The sequence below is a fragment of the Sphaeramia orbicularis genome, chromosome 14 (genome assembly GCF_902148855.1).
Source record: "Sphaeramia orbicularis chromosome 14, fSphaOr1.1, whole genome shotgun sequence".
NCBI lineage: Eukaryota > Metazoa > Chordata > Actinopteri > Kurtiformes > Apogonidae > Sphaeramia > Sphaeramia orbicularis.
Genome location: NC_043970.1, coordinates 55,831,101 through 55,846,084, shown reverse-complemented (window position 1 = coordinate 55,846,084; position 14,984 = coordinate 55,831,101). Strand labels below are relative to the sequence as shown.

General features: G+C 40.8%; 1 protein-coding gene across 1 annotated transcript in view; it reads left to right on the top strand.

Annotated features, from left to right (window-relative positions):
* The first annotated feature begins 2,997 nt into the window (after window positions 1-2,997).
* LOC115432675 (nuclear receptor corepressor 1-like) overlaps window positions 2,998-14,984 on the top strand; it is a 66,787-nt gene continuing 54,800 nt past the window's right edge. The window contains 6 exon segments of the mRNA XM_030153581.1: window positions 2,998-3,162; window positions 9,672-9,862; window positions 11,275-11,369; window positions 11,619-11,826; window positions 12,048-12,230; window positions 12,769-12,882. Coding sequence (XP_030009441.1) covers window positions 9,749-9,862; window positions 11,275-11,369; window positions 11,619-11,826; window positions 12,048-12,230; window positions 12,769-12,882 — 714 coding nt within the window. The 5' untranslated portion in view covers window positions 2,998-3,162; window positions 9,672-9,748.

The window sequence follows — 14,984 nt, the reverse complement described above, 5'->3', positions numbered from 1 at the left end:
TCCTCAACTTGCGGTTCATAAACAACATCCGGTTTGTTGTAAATGTATTCATTTTATTTGGTAAATGTCATATACATAAAAATAAACATACTAAAACACACCCAAATTTTAAAATCTTCCTATTAAAATTTGAAAAATATATTAAATCTTTAGAATTTATCTATAATTAAAAAGCTCTAACACCCTGGAAATGTATAAACAATTCTTTAATATTGACTGAACTCTGTTGCATTTATTTATTTATTTTGTTAGATTTGGTATTTCTGTGCATTTATTTTTCATACTATTATTTGTATATTATGCTTTGTGTCTTTAAATCTATGCGTTATTTTCTTAAACTTATTTGTTCAAATGCTTTTTCCTTTTTGACATCTTGTTTGTTCAAAATGTATGTATTGTATACTCAAATGTTGTCAATAAACTTGAAAAAAATAAAAATACTACTACTACTACTACTACTTATTATTATTATTATTATTATTATTATTATTATTATTATTATTATTATTATTATTATTATTATTATTATTATCATTATTATTATTATTATCCCTAATGATAATGATAAAACATGAAATAAACAGGTTTTCAGATAATAAATCCATTTCGTCAGATGGGGAGTTTCTTCACAGATTCACAGTGAAACATGGTTTTTCACACAGTTTGAGTTCTTTTTTTTCCCATTTGTTTTTATGTTTGTGGTATTTACTCAGAATGAGAATGATGTTAATTTAAAGTCATGTATCTGTGTTCAGATTAGTTTTATAGACCATGATATCTTGAACTGTAAATTGTTGAACAGTTTAATAGTACGATATACGATAAACAGTATATAATATACGATAAACAGTATATAATATACGATAAACAGTATATAAGATACGATAAACAGTATATAATGTACGATAAACCGTATATAATATACAATAAACAGTATATAAGATACGATAAACAGTATATAAGATATAAACAGTATATAATATACGATAAACAGTATATAAGATATGATAAACAGTATATAATATACGATAAACAGTATATAAGATACGATAAACAGTATATAATGTACGATAAACCGTATATAATGTACGATAAACAGTATATAATATACGATAAACAGTATATAAGATACGATAAACAGTATATAATATACGATAAACAGTATATAAGATACGATAAACAGTATATAATGTACGATAAACCGTATATAATATACGATAAACAGTATATAAGATATGATAAACAGTATATAAGATACGATAAACAGTATATAATGTACTATAAACCGTATATAATATACGATAAACAGTATATAAGATACGATTAACAGTATATAATGTACGATAAACAGTATATAATATACGATAAACAGTATATAATGTACTATAAACCGTATATAATATACGATAAACAGTATATAAGATACAATAAACAGTATATAATATATGATAAACAGTATATAAGATACGATAAACAGTATATAATGTACGATAAACCGTATATAATGTACGATAAACAGTATATAAGATACGATAAACAGTATATAATATACGATAAACAGTATATAAGATACAATAAACAGTATATAATGTACGATAAACCATATATAATATACGATAAACAGTATATAAGATACGATTAACAGTATATAATGTACGATAAACAGTATATAATATACGATAAACAGTATATAATGTACTATAAACCGTATATAATATACGATAAACAGTATATAAGATACAATAAACAGTATATAATATACGATAAACAGTATATAAGATACGATAAACAGTATATAATGTACGATAAACCATATATAATATACGATAAACAGTATATAATATACGATAAACAGTATATAAGATACAATAAACAGTATATAATGTACGATAAACCATATATAATATACGATAAACAGTATATAAGATATGATAAACAGTATATAAGATACGATAAACAGTATATAAGATACGATAAACAGTATATAATGTACGATAAACCGTATATAATATATATGATGTAGATGATGAATGATAGTGTAGTTGAATCTGTAATGTAGGTGACATTAATAAACTGTGTTCCTACCTGAGCCTTTGTCACTCCAACTAGAGTATTTCTGTATTCTTATGTTTTGAAATGCATATATGACAGAAACTAAGTAACTAAGTAACTAACTAACTAACTAAATAAGTAACCAAGTAACTAACTAAGTAAGTAACTAACTAAATAAGTAACCAAGTAAATAACTAAGTAACTAACTAAATAACTTAGTAACTAACTAAATTACTAAGTAAGTAACTAACTAATTATGCAACTAACTAAATAACTAAGTAACTAAATAACTAAGTAACTAACTAAGTAACTGAACAATAACTAAGTAACTAACTAAATAGCTAAGTAAGTAACTAAGTAACTAACTAAACTAAGAAACTAACTAAGTAAATAACTAAGTAACTAAGTAGCTAACTAAGTAACTGGCTAAATAACTAAGTAACTAACTAAATAACTAAGTAAATAAGTAACTAACTAAGTAACTAAATAAATAAATAACTACATAACTAAGTAACTAAATAAATAAACAAGTAACTAAATAATTAAATAAATAAGTAACTAACTAACCAACTAAATAACTAACTACGTAATAGTAACAAGTATTGTATCTTTATTTTACTGTAAATATTGTCAGTGTATTCCATCCTGAAATGTGTGTATGCTTCTGTTTATATTTCGTCTATAAAAAAAACCAAAACCACACACACACACGCACGCACGCACACACACACACGGAGCACAGTCGTGTTTCCGGGGACCCTTTTCACAGTTGCACTCTCCTATCCTGGCAGGAACCTAAAACCGTAGAATTCTAAATGTAACCGCGGACCGTAAATCCATCCCATCAGTGTTTTGTCCGTGTGGACACATCATTAGAGTATTTGTAAGTCTACACTCGTGTGTTTGTGAGTGTGTGTTTGTGTGTGTGTGTGTGTGTTTCTTGGGGACATTGGAGCGGCTCCTTCCAGGACATTGTCCGACAAATGCGGCGCAGCCTTCTCTGCCCAGTCGGCCACAGCCTGGAACCCGCGGATTTACAATCGCCTCTTCACGCATCTTTGGGCCTAGGGGCTCCCGCTGTCGTCCTTCGGAACATCGTGTGAACATGAGGTGAGTCCAAACGGCTTCTTTCCCGCAGAGGACCGGGCCCAACGGAACCGCAGCACCGGGGCTCCGGTCTGGGCTGAAAATCTGCTGCAAGATGGCGGCGACGGTGGAGGATTCAAAGGTGAAAGCCAGGCTAAGCTAAGCAGGCTAAGCTAAGCAGGCTAAGCTAAGCAGGCTAAGCTAAGCAGGCTAAGCTAAGCAGCTAGCATCAACAACAACAGCCCCCCAGCAGCCCCAGGCCTCCAGTCCGACACCAGGGCTGCTTTTACTGGACCTAGACCCGGGTTAGTGTGCAGGTTAGTGCGGGTTGGTGTCGGATAGAAGCCCATCCCCCCAGATTAGCTCCGAACACAAATGCGATGATACGACACTGAGCTGTTCAGCGACAACAACAACAACAACAACAACTACAGGAGCTGCAGGCGGTAGTCTGGACCCAGACTTTAGTCTGGTCCCAGAGTTTAGTCTGGTCCCAGGGTTTAATCTGGTCCCGGAGGTTAGTCTGATCCCTGGATTTACTCTGGTCCCTGGGTTTAGTCTGTTCCCGGGGGTTAGTCTGTTCCCGGGGGTTAGTCTGTTCCCGGGGGTTAGTCTGTTCCCGGGGGTTAGTCTGGTCTCTGGATTTAGTCTGGTCCCTGGATTTAGTCTGCACCCAGGTGTTAGCCTGGTCCCGGGGTTTAGTCTGATCGCGGGGGTTAGTCTGATCCCGGGGGGTTAGTCTGCTCCTTGGGTTTAGTCTGGTCCAGGGTATTAGTCTGGTTCCTGGGTATTATTCTTCTCCCAGGTGTTAGTCTGGTCCAGGGTATTAGTCTGGTCCCTGGGTATTGGTCTTCTCCCAGGTATTAGTCTGGTCCCTGGGTATTAGTCTTCTCCCAGGTATTAGTCTTCTCCCAGGTATTAGTCTGGTCCCTGGTTACTAGTCTTCTCCCAGGTATTAGTCCGGTCCCTGGGTATTAGTCTTCTCCCAGGTATTAGTCTGGTCCCGTGGCAGAGGCCACAGAGTTCAGCAGACACCGGGGCTAATTCTCTGCTTTTTTTTAAATTGTTTTTATTCCAGTTTGTTTTTCATTGAACAGAACAAACAGTGTCTTTAAAACTGGACGCACATTAAAACCCAGATGAACCGCAGACTTTAGTCCAGGAGGTGGACGTCAGACTGACAGTGGACAGCTGTCCTTTTAAAGCCCCACTGCTCCTTTTGGACCACTTCCCACATATATTTACATCTAGATTGAACATTAAGTGATTTATCACCATTTATTCTCATTTTATCCTTTGTGTTTTCCATTTTTTCAGAGTAAATCCAGTATTTTCTATATGTAATTCTCTGATCCTGTAGATCAGTTCTGTCAAACTTATTTCAGTTCAGTTCCACATTCAGACTAATCTGATCTGAAGTGGGCTGGACCAATAAAATAAAATAAATAATAGGATAAGAACTGATGAATAATGTCAACTCCAAAGTTTTCTCCATGTTTTTGAGTGAAAAAAGTAAAATTCCATTACGAAAATGTTTACACTTATGAACCGTACTTGAACATAACATGAACAAATATGAACAGCCTGAAAATTCTGAAGAAAAAAAGTGCAGTGTTTACAATATTACGCCTCAGTTGGTCATTTACACATGTGCATTATAACTTACAGATTCAGTAACAGGCAGAATATTGGTACAATTCCACAGACTTCTCTTTAGACATTTCAGGTTGTTCATATTTGTTCAGGTTATTCATATTTTTTACAAAAAGGATAGTCTGTAAATGTAACTTTTTTTTTTTCCTTAATTTTACTTTTTTTATACTAAAAGAAAGAGGAAAATTTGCTGTTTTCATTATTTCTAGGTTATTATGATAGTATTTTACTTGTCTGACCCACTTTAGATCGAATTGACCTAAAATTACTTGAACATCCTTGATTGTTCATATCTTCAGTGTATTTTTTGCATTTCATAAATTTGTCCCAGGGGCCAGATTGGACCCTTTGGTGGGCTGGTTTTGGCCCCCAGGACGCATGTTTGACACCTGTGCTGTAGATGTTCATTCCAGCGCAGATTCCAGTTGATGGTTCTTCTATCAGAAACAGATCCAACTGAATAAACAGGGTCAGTTTCAGTCCAGTCTGTCCTGAACTGGACACAAACCCAGTGTGTCCATCCACTGGCGCTGATCCAACTGCATGGGTTTGACTGGACAATCAATGGAGGAGATGACGGTGTTTCCACTGGTGTCGGTGTCAGGGCCTCTCTAATAGGGCTGTGTATCAGCAAGAATCTGGAGATACAACACAAATCACAATACTAGGATCATGATATGATATATCACGATTAGGGATGTAACGATTACCAGTATAACGATAAACGGTGGTAAAATCACAGACGGTTAGTCTTACTGTTTAAATTCTAATTCTCATGATAACTCTGTTTGATTACCGCACTTTTAGGGGAAAAAACACCTATAAAGATCTGCTTTTATGTCAAATATTTGAGTATAGTTTTAATTTATTACAGTTTTAATTTTCCATACCTAATATTTGGAACCAATATTCACTTTTAAAGTCTGTGAAAAGGTTCGTTAAACATCTGTGTGTTATTTATGCAATAAATTAGATACATTTATCAAATCAGATTTTATATATTTTGTGTGTTTTCTGTCCTTTTGTGTTTTTATAGTAGGTTAAAGTGAAAAAATAATAGACAGATGAAATAGATGAAGTGCTGAAAAAACAGATCCAAACATGGGTATAGTAAACATTTGTTTCTATAGTATATAAAGGCCAAATCAGAAGGACTCAAAAACAGACAGAACAGACTCAGACCACTAAGGGTTAATATTGGAACGTTTCTGACACAGAAGGGACAGTGGGACTGTTATTTTATTTTATTTTTCAAAATACATCTTGGTTAAATTCTTTCAGTGTGTGTATCAGTACTCTTTGAACATTTTCAGCACAATTTCAACAATACCACGATAACAATGATAACTGTGATAATTTTGGTCACAATAACTGTGATCTGAAATTTTCATATGGTTCCATCCCTAATCACGATATATTATGATACTGTTAAAAAGACATTTTGTTTGTTTCTTTTTAAGATTATTTCCTGGAAGAATTGAATTCCATCATAAATCTGCACAAATCCTAAACACATTTGTATTTGATCCCAACAGGATCTAATGTTCTATCACCAAATGTTCCAACTGTGTTCAAACTGAAATTGTGTTTTCCAGACATTCCAGTTTCAGATCCTGTTCAAATGTTCAGATTCTATTAGTTCACAGCTAACATCAGAACAGGATTTGAGTTCAATCCCAACAAAGGAACCAACATTATTGAATAAAAGAGTGTGAAATAAGAAATGAAATATAAACAAAAACAAAAAAACCCCTGAAATGAACCTCCACAATATCTGCATTTGAGTAAATACCTAAGAATATCCTTACAGTACTTTTGAATATTGATACAGTATTGTGAAATGAAATATCGTGATATATCGCAGAACTGATATTTTCTTAAAGCCCTAATGTTTACTTTGAGGTTTTCACAGCAGCTGGGTGAGTTTGTGGTGACCCTGGTCCATGGACAGTCTGGTCCTGGTTCTGGTTCTGTCACCCTGGTCCATGGACAGTCTTGTCCTGGTTCTGGGCCAGAACATGGATCGTCTGGTCCTGGTTCTGGGTCAGGAACATGGACAGTCTTGTCCTGGTTCTGGGCCAGAACATGGATCGTCTGGTCCTGGTTCTGGGTCAGGAACATGGACAGTCTGGTCCTGGTTCTGTGACCCTGGTTCACAGACAGTCTGGTCCTGGTGCTGGTTCCGGGTCTGGTCCATGGACAGTCTGGTCCTGGGTCTGGGTCTGGTCCATGGACAGTCTGGTCCTGGTTCTGGGTCTGGTCCATGGACAGTCTGGTCCTGGTCCTGGGTGTGGTCCTGGTCCTGGTCCATGGACAGTCTGGTCCTAGTCCTGGGTCTGGGTCTGGTCCATGGACAGTCTGGTCCTGGGTCTGGGTCTGGTCCATGGACAGTCTGGTCCTGGTTCTGGGTCTGTTCCTGGTCCTGGGTGTGGTCCTGGTCCTCAGTTGTGTAAGCCTGTAGACGTTAAACCCACATGTCCCAGACTCAGACTGGAGGAGTCTCCAGCTGAACCGTCGACCGCTGCCGTCGCTTGGACTGTTTGTTTTTTTATCGGCCAGTCAATCAGGATGATCCAGGATATTTTGGGTTTATTTGTGACTTTGGGAAAGTGCCTCCTCAGTTCTGGAACCGCAGAATGTTGTGGTCTGAAAACGTCCCCCCTGGGTTCCGGCCGCTGCTGTGCTGTTGACGCTCTGACCTTGGTGTGGCGCAGCGGTCCAACCGTCAGTCTGACACACACAAGGAAACGCAGCCTACGCATTTAGAACCTGGAGAAGAAGAAATGACAGAGACCCGAAGAAAGGCTCCTGGGTTCTGATGGACCGGGTAATGAGAGGACTGTGTATCAGCAAGAATCTGGAGATATGATACGAATCACAATACGATATATCACAATACTGTTAAAAAGGCCATTTTTTTAAAGATTATTTCCTGGAAGAATTGAATTCCACCAGAAATCTGCACAAATACTAAACACATTTTTATTTGATCACAACAGGATAAAATGTTCTATCACAAAATGTTTGTAATTCTCCTCGTTTCCAAAGGAACTCCATCTGCCTCTCAGACAGTGAAAAGTGCTTTTAGAATGATTCAAAGAACCAGTATTTAATGAAACAGTGTTAAATAATAATAAGATAGAAACATTAAAGAAAAACAAAAATGAACCTCCACAATATCTGTATTTGAATAAATACCTACAAATATCAATATGGTACTTTTTAATATCGGTACAGTATTTTGAAATGAAATATGGTGATATATTACAGAACTGGTATTTTCTTACAGCCCTAGTCAGAACCAGTAAAACAGTATCAGAGTGGGTTTTGTCCATTTCATTCACACTGTCCACTTTTCTGTCACCTCCTCATTTGTGTCTGTGTTTCTGATTTATTTTTGGACGATACTATGTGAGCAGACTTTAAAGTGGTCAGGATGAGGTGGGTTTAAGAACCGCGGTGTGTCTGTTCTAATACGAGCTAGAACCATGTCACAGGTTCCATCCTCAGTGTGTGTTCAAGAAAGACAGAGCAGGACAGGAGTCCAACAGGACGCTCCATGTCCCATGGGTTCCACGTTTGGTCATTTAGTCCAAATCTGTCCTTTATGTGTTTTCTGTCCTTGGAAATGATGTTCCACACATTTGTTCTGGAGAACAGACGGATCCATGTTCTGTTACAGTGCGGACAGTGTCCTTCTGGGTCTGTTCATGGGTCTGTGGTTCTGAGTCTGTGGGTTCATGGGTCTGTGGTTCTGGGTTTGTGGGTTCTGGGTCTGTGGTTCATGGGTCTGTTCATGGGTCTGTGGGTTCTGGGTCTGTGGTTCATGGGTCTGTGAGTTCATGGGTCTGTGAGTTCATGGGTCTGTGGGTTCATGGGTCTGTGGTTCTGGGTCTGTGGTTCATGGGTCTGTTCATGGGTCTGTGGGTTCTGGGTCTGTGGTTCATGGGTCTGTGAGTTCATGGGTCTGTGAGTTCATGGGTCTGTGGGTTCATGGGTCTGTGGTTCTGGGTCTGTGGTTCTGGGTCTGTGGGTCCATGGGTCTGTGGTTCATGGGTCTGTGGTTCTGGGTCTTTTCATGGGTCTGTGGTTTGGGTCTGTGGGTTCATGGGTCTGTGGTTCTGAGTCTGTGGGTTCATGGGTCTGTGGTTCTGGGTCTTTGGGTTCATGGGTCTGTGGGTTCATGGGTCTGTTCATGGGTCTGTGGTTCTGGGTCTGTGGTTCTGGGTCTGTGGGTCCATGGGTCTGTGGTTTATGGGTCTGTGGTTCTGGGTCTTTTCATGGGTCTGTGGTTTTGGGTCTGTGGGTTCATGGGTCTGTGGTTCTGAGTCTGTTCATGGGTCTGTGGTTCTGAGTCTGTGGGTTCATGGGTCTGTGGTTCTGGGTCTTTGGGTTCATGGGTCTGTGGGTTCATGGGTCTGTGGTTCATGGGTCTGTGGTTCTGGGTCTTTTCATGGGTCTGTGGTTTTGGGTCTGTGGGTTCATGGGTCTGTGGTTCTGAGTCTGTTCATGGGTCTGTGGTTCTGAGTCTGTGGGTTCATGGGTCTGTGGTTCTGGGTCTTTGGGTTCATGGGTCTGTGGGTTCATGGGTCTGTTCATGGGTCTGTGGTTCTGGGTCTGTGGTTCTGGGTCTGTGGGTCCATGGGTCTGTGGTTTATGGGTCTGTGGTTCTGGGTCTTTTCATGGGTCTGTGGTTTTGGGTCTGTGGGTTCATGGGTCTGTGGTTCTGAGTCTGTTCATGGGTCTGTGGTTCTGAGTCTGTGGGTTCATGGGTCTGTGGTTCTGGGTCTTTGGGTTCATGGGTCTGTGGGTTCATGGGTCTGTTCATGGGTCTGTGGTTCTGGGTCTGTTCATAGGTGTGTGGTTCTGTGTTGTTGCAGGTGGTCCGTGTGTCCAAACATGCTCTAAGTGGGTCTGTGGTCTGTGATCAGCTGTGGTCCGTTTGCACTGAACCAGGATGTCCAGCAGCTCCGGCTACCCCCCCCCCAGCCAGGGGAGCTTCAGCACCGAGCAGAGCCGCTACCCCCCCCACTCTGTCCAGTACACCTTCAGTGGAGCACGACACCAACAGGTACTGAGAACCCCAACCTGGTTCTGGGGTTCAGGGGTTCAGGGGACAGGGGGTCTGGGTTCAGGGGACAGACATGGAACATATAGATGTCCTACAAATACAAACTGGAAATACACACACACACACACACACACACACACACACACACACACACACACACACACACACACATATTACATTTATTTATTTTATTTTTTTATTGTTATTATTTTTATTTATTTATTCATTTATTTATTTATTTTTATCTCTTTTATTTATTTTTTTAATTTTTGTATTTTTATGTATTATTATTATTATTATTATTATTATTTTTATTATTTTTATTATTTTTATTTTTTAATTACAACTATTGAAGAGTTTTTCAGTCTGTGAAAAGTCAGGATGTCTGTCCCAGTGCTGGTCCCAGTGCTGGTCCCAGTGCGGACCTGTGTCCCAGTGCTGGTCCCAGTGCGGACCTGTGTCCCAGTGCTGGTCCCAGTGCTGGTCCCAGTGCTGGTCCCAGTGCGGACCTGTGTCCCAGTGCTGGTCCCAGTGCGGACCTGTGTCCCAGTGCTGGTCCCAGTGCTGGTCCCAGTGCGGACCTGTGTCCCAGTGCTGGTCCCACAGATGGACCACAACCTGTGTTGCTGTGGTTTGTGGTGGAACACATGCTGTGAGTGAAGGTTGGATCGTGCTTGTCACGTCCTTCCTAGAAGTTTCCTTTCGTGGAATCTGTGCTCAGTGGACTTCTGGGCACTTGAACTGTTTGCTTAAATCTGGGACAAAATGGGAGTTTGTAAATATTTCCTGTAAGTGCGTTTGTTTGAGGTCAGACTGATACCAGCCTTTGGATCGATCCTGTGGGACTGAACAGGCCTGAATGAGGACAGCAGTTCACTGGGACACAGTCCACACACCAGGGTCTGAACTGGGACCCAGTCCACACACCGGGGTCTGAACTGGGACCCAGTCCACACACCGGGGTCTGAACTGGGACCCAGTCCACACACCGGGGTCTGAACTGGGACCCAGTCCACACACCGGGGTCTGAACTCCCAACAGTTGTGCTTTTCACAGTTCTTTTCTGATTCTCAGATTGAATTTGTTGATAAATTCACACTGTTTCTAATTTGAACAGATGCATTTTTATAGAACTGAAGGGAAACGTGGACAGACTTGTGTGGTCTGTGTTGTTCTGCTCTTCGTCTGTACAGAACAAAACAGACATCAAACTCAGTAAAAGTCTGTTCAAAAGCAGACGTCACTCTAAACTAGTAACAGATAAAACACCATCAGTAAGTTCACAGGTACCGAATGTACAGGGTTCTTTAAAAGCACAACCTGGTTCCTTCACTTAGACCGCCTCCATCCACATTTGTCTTTCCATTGTCTTAAATGGACTTTGTCTCCTGAACCTGTTCCGTCTTCATCAGGACTTCACCGTCCCAGACTATCGGACCCACATGCAGGATCCACAGGGTCGACGGAGGCCGTCTCTACTGTCAGAGTTCCACCCAGGAACCGAAAGGTAGGAGAACTGCAGTCAGATGGATGTGAGTCCCATCCTGGTCCTGGCTGTGGATCTGTCTATTTGCTGGTGTCCCAGTGCCAGTTGTGGGGCTGTCTATGTGCTGGATGTGTGTGGTGTCTAGGACCTGGTTGTGTGTCAGTCTATGTGCTGGATGTGTGTTGTCCAGGTGGTCTGTGTTGTCCAGGTGGTCTGTGTTGTCCAGGTGGTCTGGTTCATCTGCTCCTGTCCTTGTGTCCTCATCTTCAGACCTCCAGAGCGTCGCCATGGTTACGAACAGTCCTTCCACTCGGTCTCTGCTCAGCAGGACCACGAGGCTCTGGAGCCCAAACGGCCTCGGATGGAGTCCATGGTCGACGCCCACATGGCGCGCGGGGCGTCGGCCTCCGGGAGCGTGGTCCTGCCCATGCCCCACAGTGTCCAGGACAGTCTGAGGGCCACCGTAGAGGTCAAAAAGGTCAGCCCCGCCCCTTTCACTCTGACTTTACTGAAGCGTCTTCTAATGTCAATGTGTTTGTCCTTCCATGTCCATCTACACGTCAAAGCCTGTCCCCCACCTGTCCTCCACCTGTTCTATAACAGACTAGACCCTCTAGCAGACCCTGGTCTAGCAGACCCAGTCCTCATCCCTACACCACTGGTCTCTGACATCTCCGTCTGTCTCTCATTGTCTCCCAGGAGTCTCAGTTCTCGGTCAAAGTGGAGACCCCGTCCCCCGGGGGCCCCGGTGTCCACATGGGCGAGGACCAGGACACGTCCCCGTCCAAACTGTCCAAGGAGGAGCTGATCCAGAGCATGGACCGGGTGGACCGGGAGATCGCCAAAGTGGAGCAGCAGATCTTCAAACTGAAGAAGAAGCAGGTGTGTGGGCGGGAGGTGTAAGGGGGAAGAGGGCGTCTGAGGACCTGTTGTAAAGGTGACAGTGAGTCCCATCCCTCCTCTTCCTCCTCCTCTTCTACCTCTCTTCATCTCTCTTCTGTCTTTCTTCTATGTATTCGTTCTCTCTTTCTTTCTTCTATCTTTTTCTTTTATCTCTTCTTTCTCTCTTCTCTCTCTTTCCGTCTCATTACAGTGGAATGTCAGCTGAGCTCAGCTCTGTGGGTTTTCAGGTGTCCTTTTTATTTGTGTATTTATTTGTGTGTTTTATTTCAGGACTTAATCTCCTTCTCCCTGTTGTGACTTGGAGTGTTGCATAACCTTGACCTTGTTAACATTTTCCCGTCAAACCTTCCCCAGTGGAGTTTTTCTGCAGCGTCACTGTCGTGGGTTAAACATGAACCTGCAGACTCCAGTTCTTCTGTAGAATAATGAGGGTTCATGCAGACAGGATGTCTTCCACATTCTTCTCTATTTCTGTGTGCAGGCAGTGAAAAGGTTTTGTGTTTCTGTTGTTTCTTAGCAACAACTGGAGGAGGAAGCAGCGAAGCCGGTAGAGCCGGAGAAGCCAGTGACCCCTCCCCCTGTGGAGCACAAGCACCGCAGCATCGTCCAGATCATCTACGACGAGAACAGGGTGAGTGTGAAGCCACAAACGGCCTGTGGGGGGTTCAGGTGGCACTGGGGGTACTGTCGCAGGTTTGTCCAGTTGGTTTGAAAGGTTTGTTGGAGCACAAACGTCAGGGTTTTCAGAGGAGCAGGTCCTGTTGAACAGTGGAATGGTCGAACGCAGGGGTGTCAAACGTGTCCCGGGGCCCAAATGTGTCCCTCCAAAGGTTCCAGTCTGACCCCTGGGATGAATTTACAAAGTGTATAAATTCCACAGTCCAGGCTGTGGAACTCATTTTAGTGTCGGTTCCACATCCAGACCAATCTGATCTACAGTCAAATAATAACAGCAGAAGAACCCACACAGAAGAATGACTGCAGATTTTCAAATGTTTGTCTTTGTTTTAGTGCAAAAAAATCACATTAAATTATGAACATATTTCCATTTCCAAACTCTCCTGTACCAATAAAATGTGACTAACCTGAACAAATGTGTCCAACCTGAAATGTCTGTATTAAATTCAGTCCAGTTTGAACTCTTTTCTTCCTGTTCCTCAGTGTTTAGTGTCTTTGGAGATCTGATCCAGAATGCACATGGACTAATGAGAAGTGGAGGAAGAAGACTGAGAAAATTACACTGATTTTACTGAAGAAATCTCATTTTTTTCAGGTTATTCACATCTTTTTTGTTTGGATAGTTTATAAAAGTCAGTATTTTCATAATTTAATGGTGTTTTTTTGCACTAAAAGAGAGAAAACAATTTGGAGTTGTCGTTATTGTGCTATTATTTTATTGGTCCGGCCCACTGGAGATTAAATGGCGCTCAATGCGGCCCCTGAAAGAAAATGAGTTTAAGAGCCGTGGTCTAACGTCTGGAACAACTGGGTTTAACTTCTGAAGGTTTTCCATTTTTCAATAAAGAAAATTCGATTAGACAGAACTTTATTGATCCCTCAGGTAATAAACCCTTTTATACCTGACGTCCACATGTGGAGCCATAGTTGGACTGACGTTCTAAAGGGTTCTGAATGTACGGTAGTCCAAACCACATGGGTTCAGTCTGTACAGACCTTCAGACAGATGATGAACTAAAGGATCATGTTAGTTGTAGAATGTGGACTGATCTGGGATCTGATAAAGTGAACCTCCTCAGACCCACACATGGGTTTACTGTCCACGGTTAGGGACAAGAGGGTCACAGATTTAGACAAAAAACAGACAAATAACAACTGTGCACTGTAAAGGACATTCCACCAAAAATATAGAAAATGCATCTGAAAAAACTTTTTTTTTTAAAAGTTCACAATGCATTTCAACTTTAGCCTAATTTTAATAATAAAATCAACCAAAAAAACCCAAAAAATTTAGACACTTTTTATCATAATTCACGCATGAAAGAGTTAAGGTTCCAGTGTTAGTACAACACTGAATGTACACACATAAGAAATATTATAAGAAAATAGTAATAACTATAGTAGTGAAAAAACAGGCAATTACACATTAGAAAGTAATAGTACAAATAAATGATAAAGTAATAATAATAATAAGTAATTAATAAAACAATATGTTTTATATGTAGTTTAATCAGTGACAGACACTTCTTAATTGAAGCTGCGTTTTAGCTGTTTTAGTGGTGAATTCTGTAAATAATCTATATTATAAAAGCCAAGTGGTGTGTGTGTGTGTGTGTGTGTCTGTCCGTCCGTCCGTACACAGCTGACTGTTCCAGTTCTTCATCCTTCTGTATTTTTCCTCAGCAAACAGACTAGTGTAAACAGCAAATTGATCAGACCAATATTTAGTCAGATATCAGTCCTTTTTAATCCAATCTCCTTCTGATCCTGTTTCTATGTCCAGAACACTTTGGCGGTGACTATTGGACAAATGTGGTACAACATGAACAAATACACAACAGAATAAAAACCACCACATCTAGGACCTGTGGATCCAAACGGGTCAACACACTAGTATTTTTATATATAATATATTAATATATTATTACACATATATTTGACATATTTGTTTATGTGTGAAACTCTGTAGTCAGATCTCTCCAGTTCATAGACAGAGCCAGTGTGTGCATTTGAATCAGCTGATGGATGTGTTTGTCAGTGAAATGAGCGGCTCTG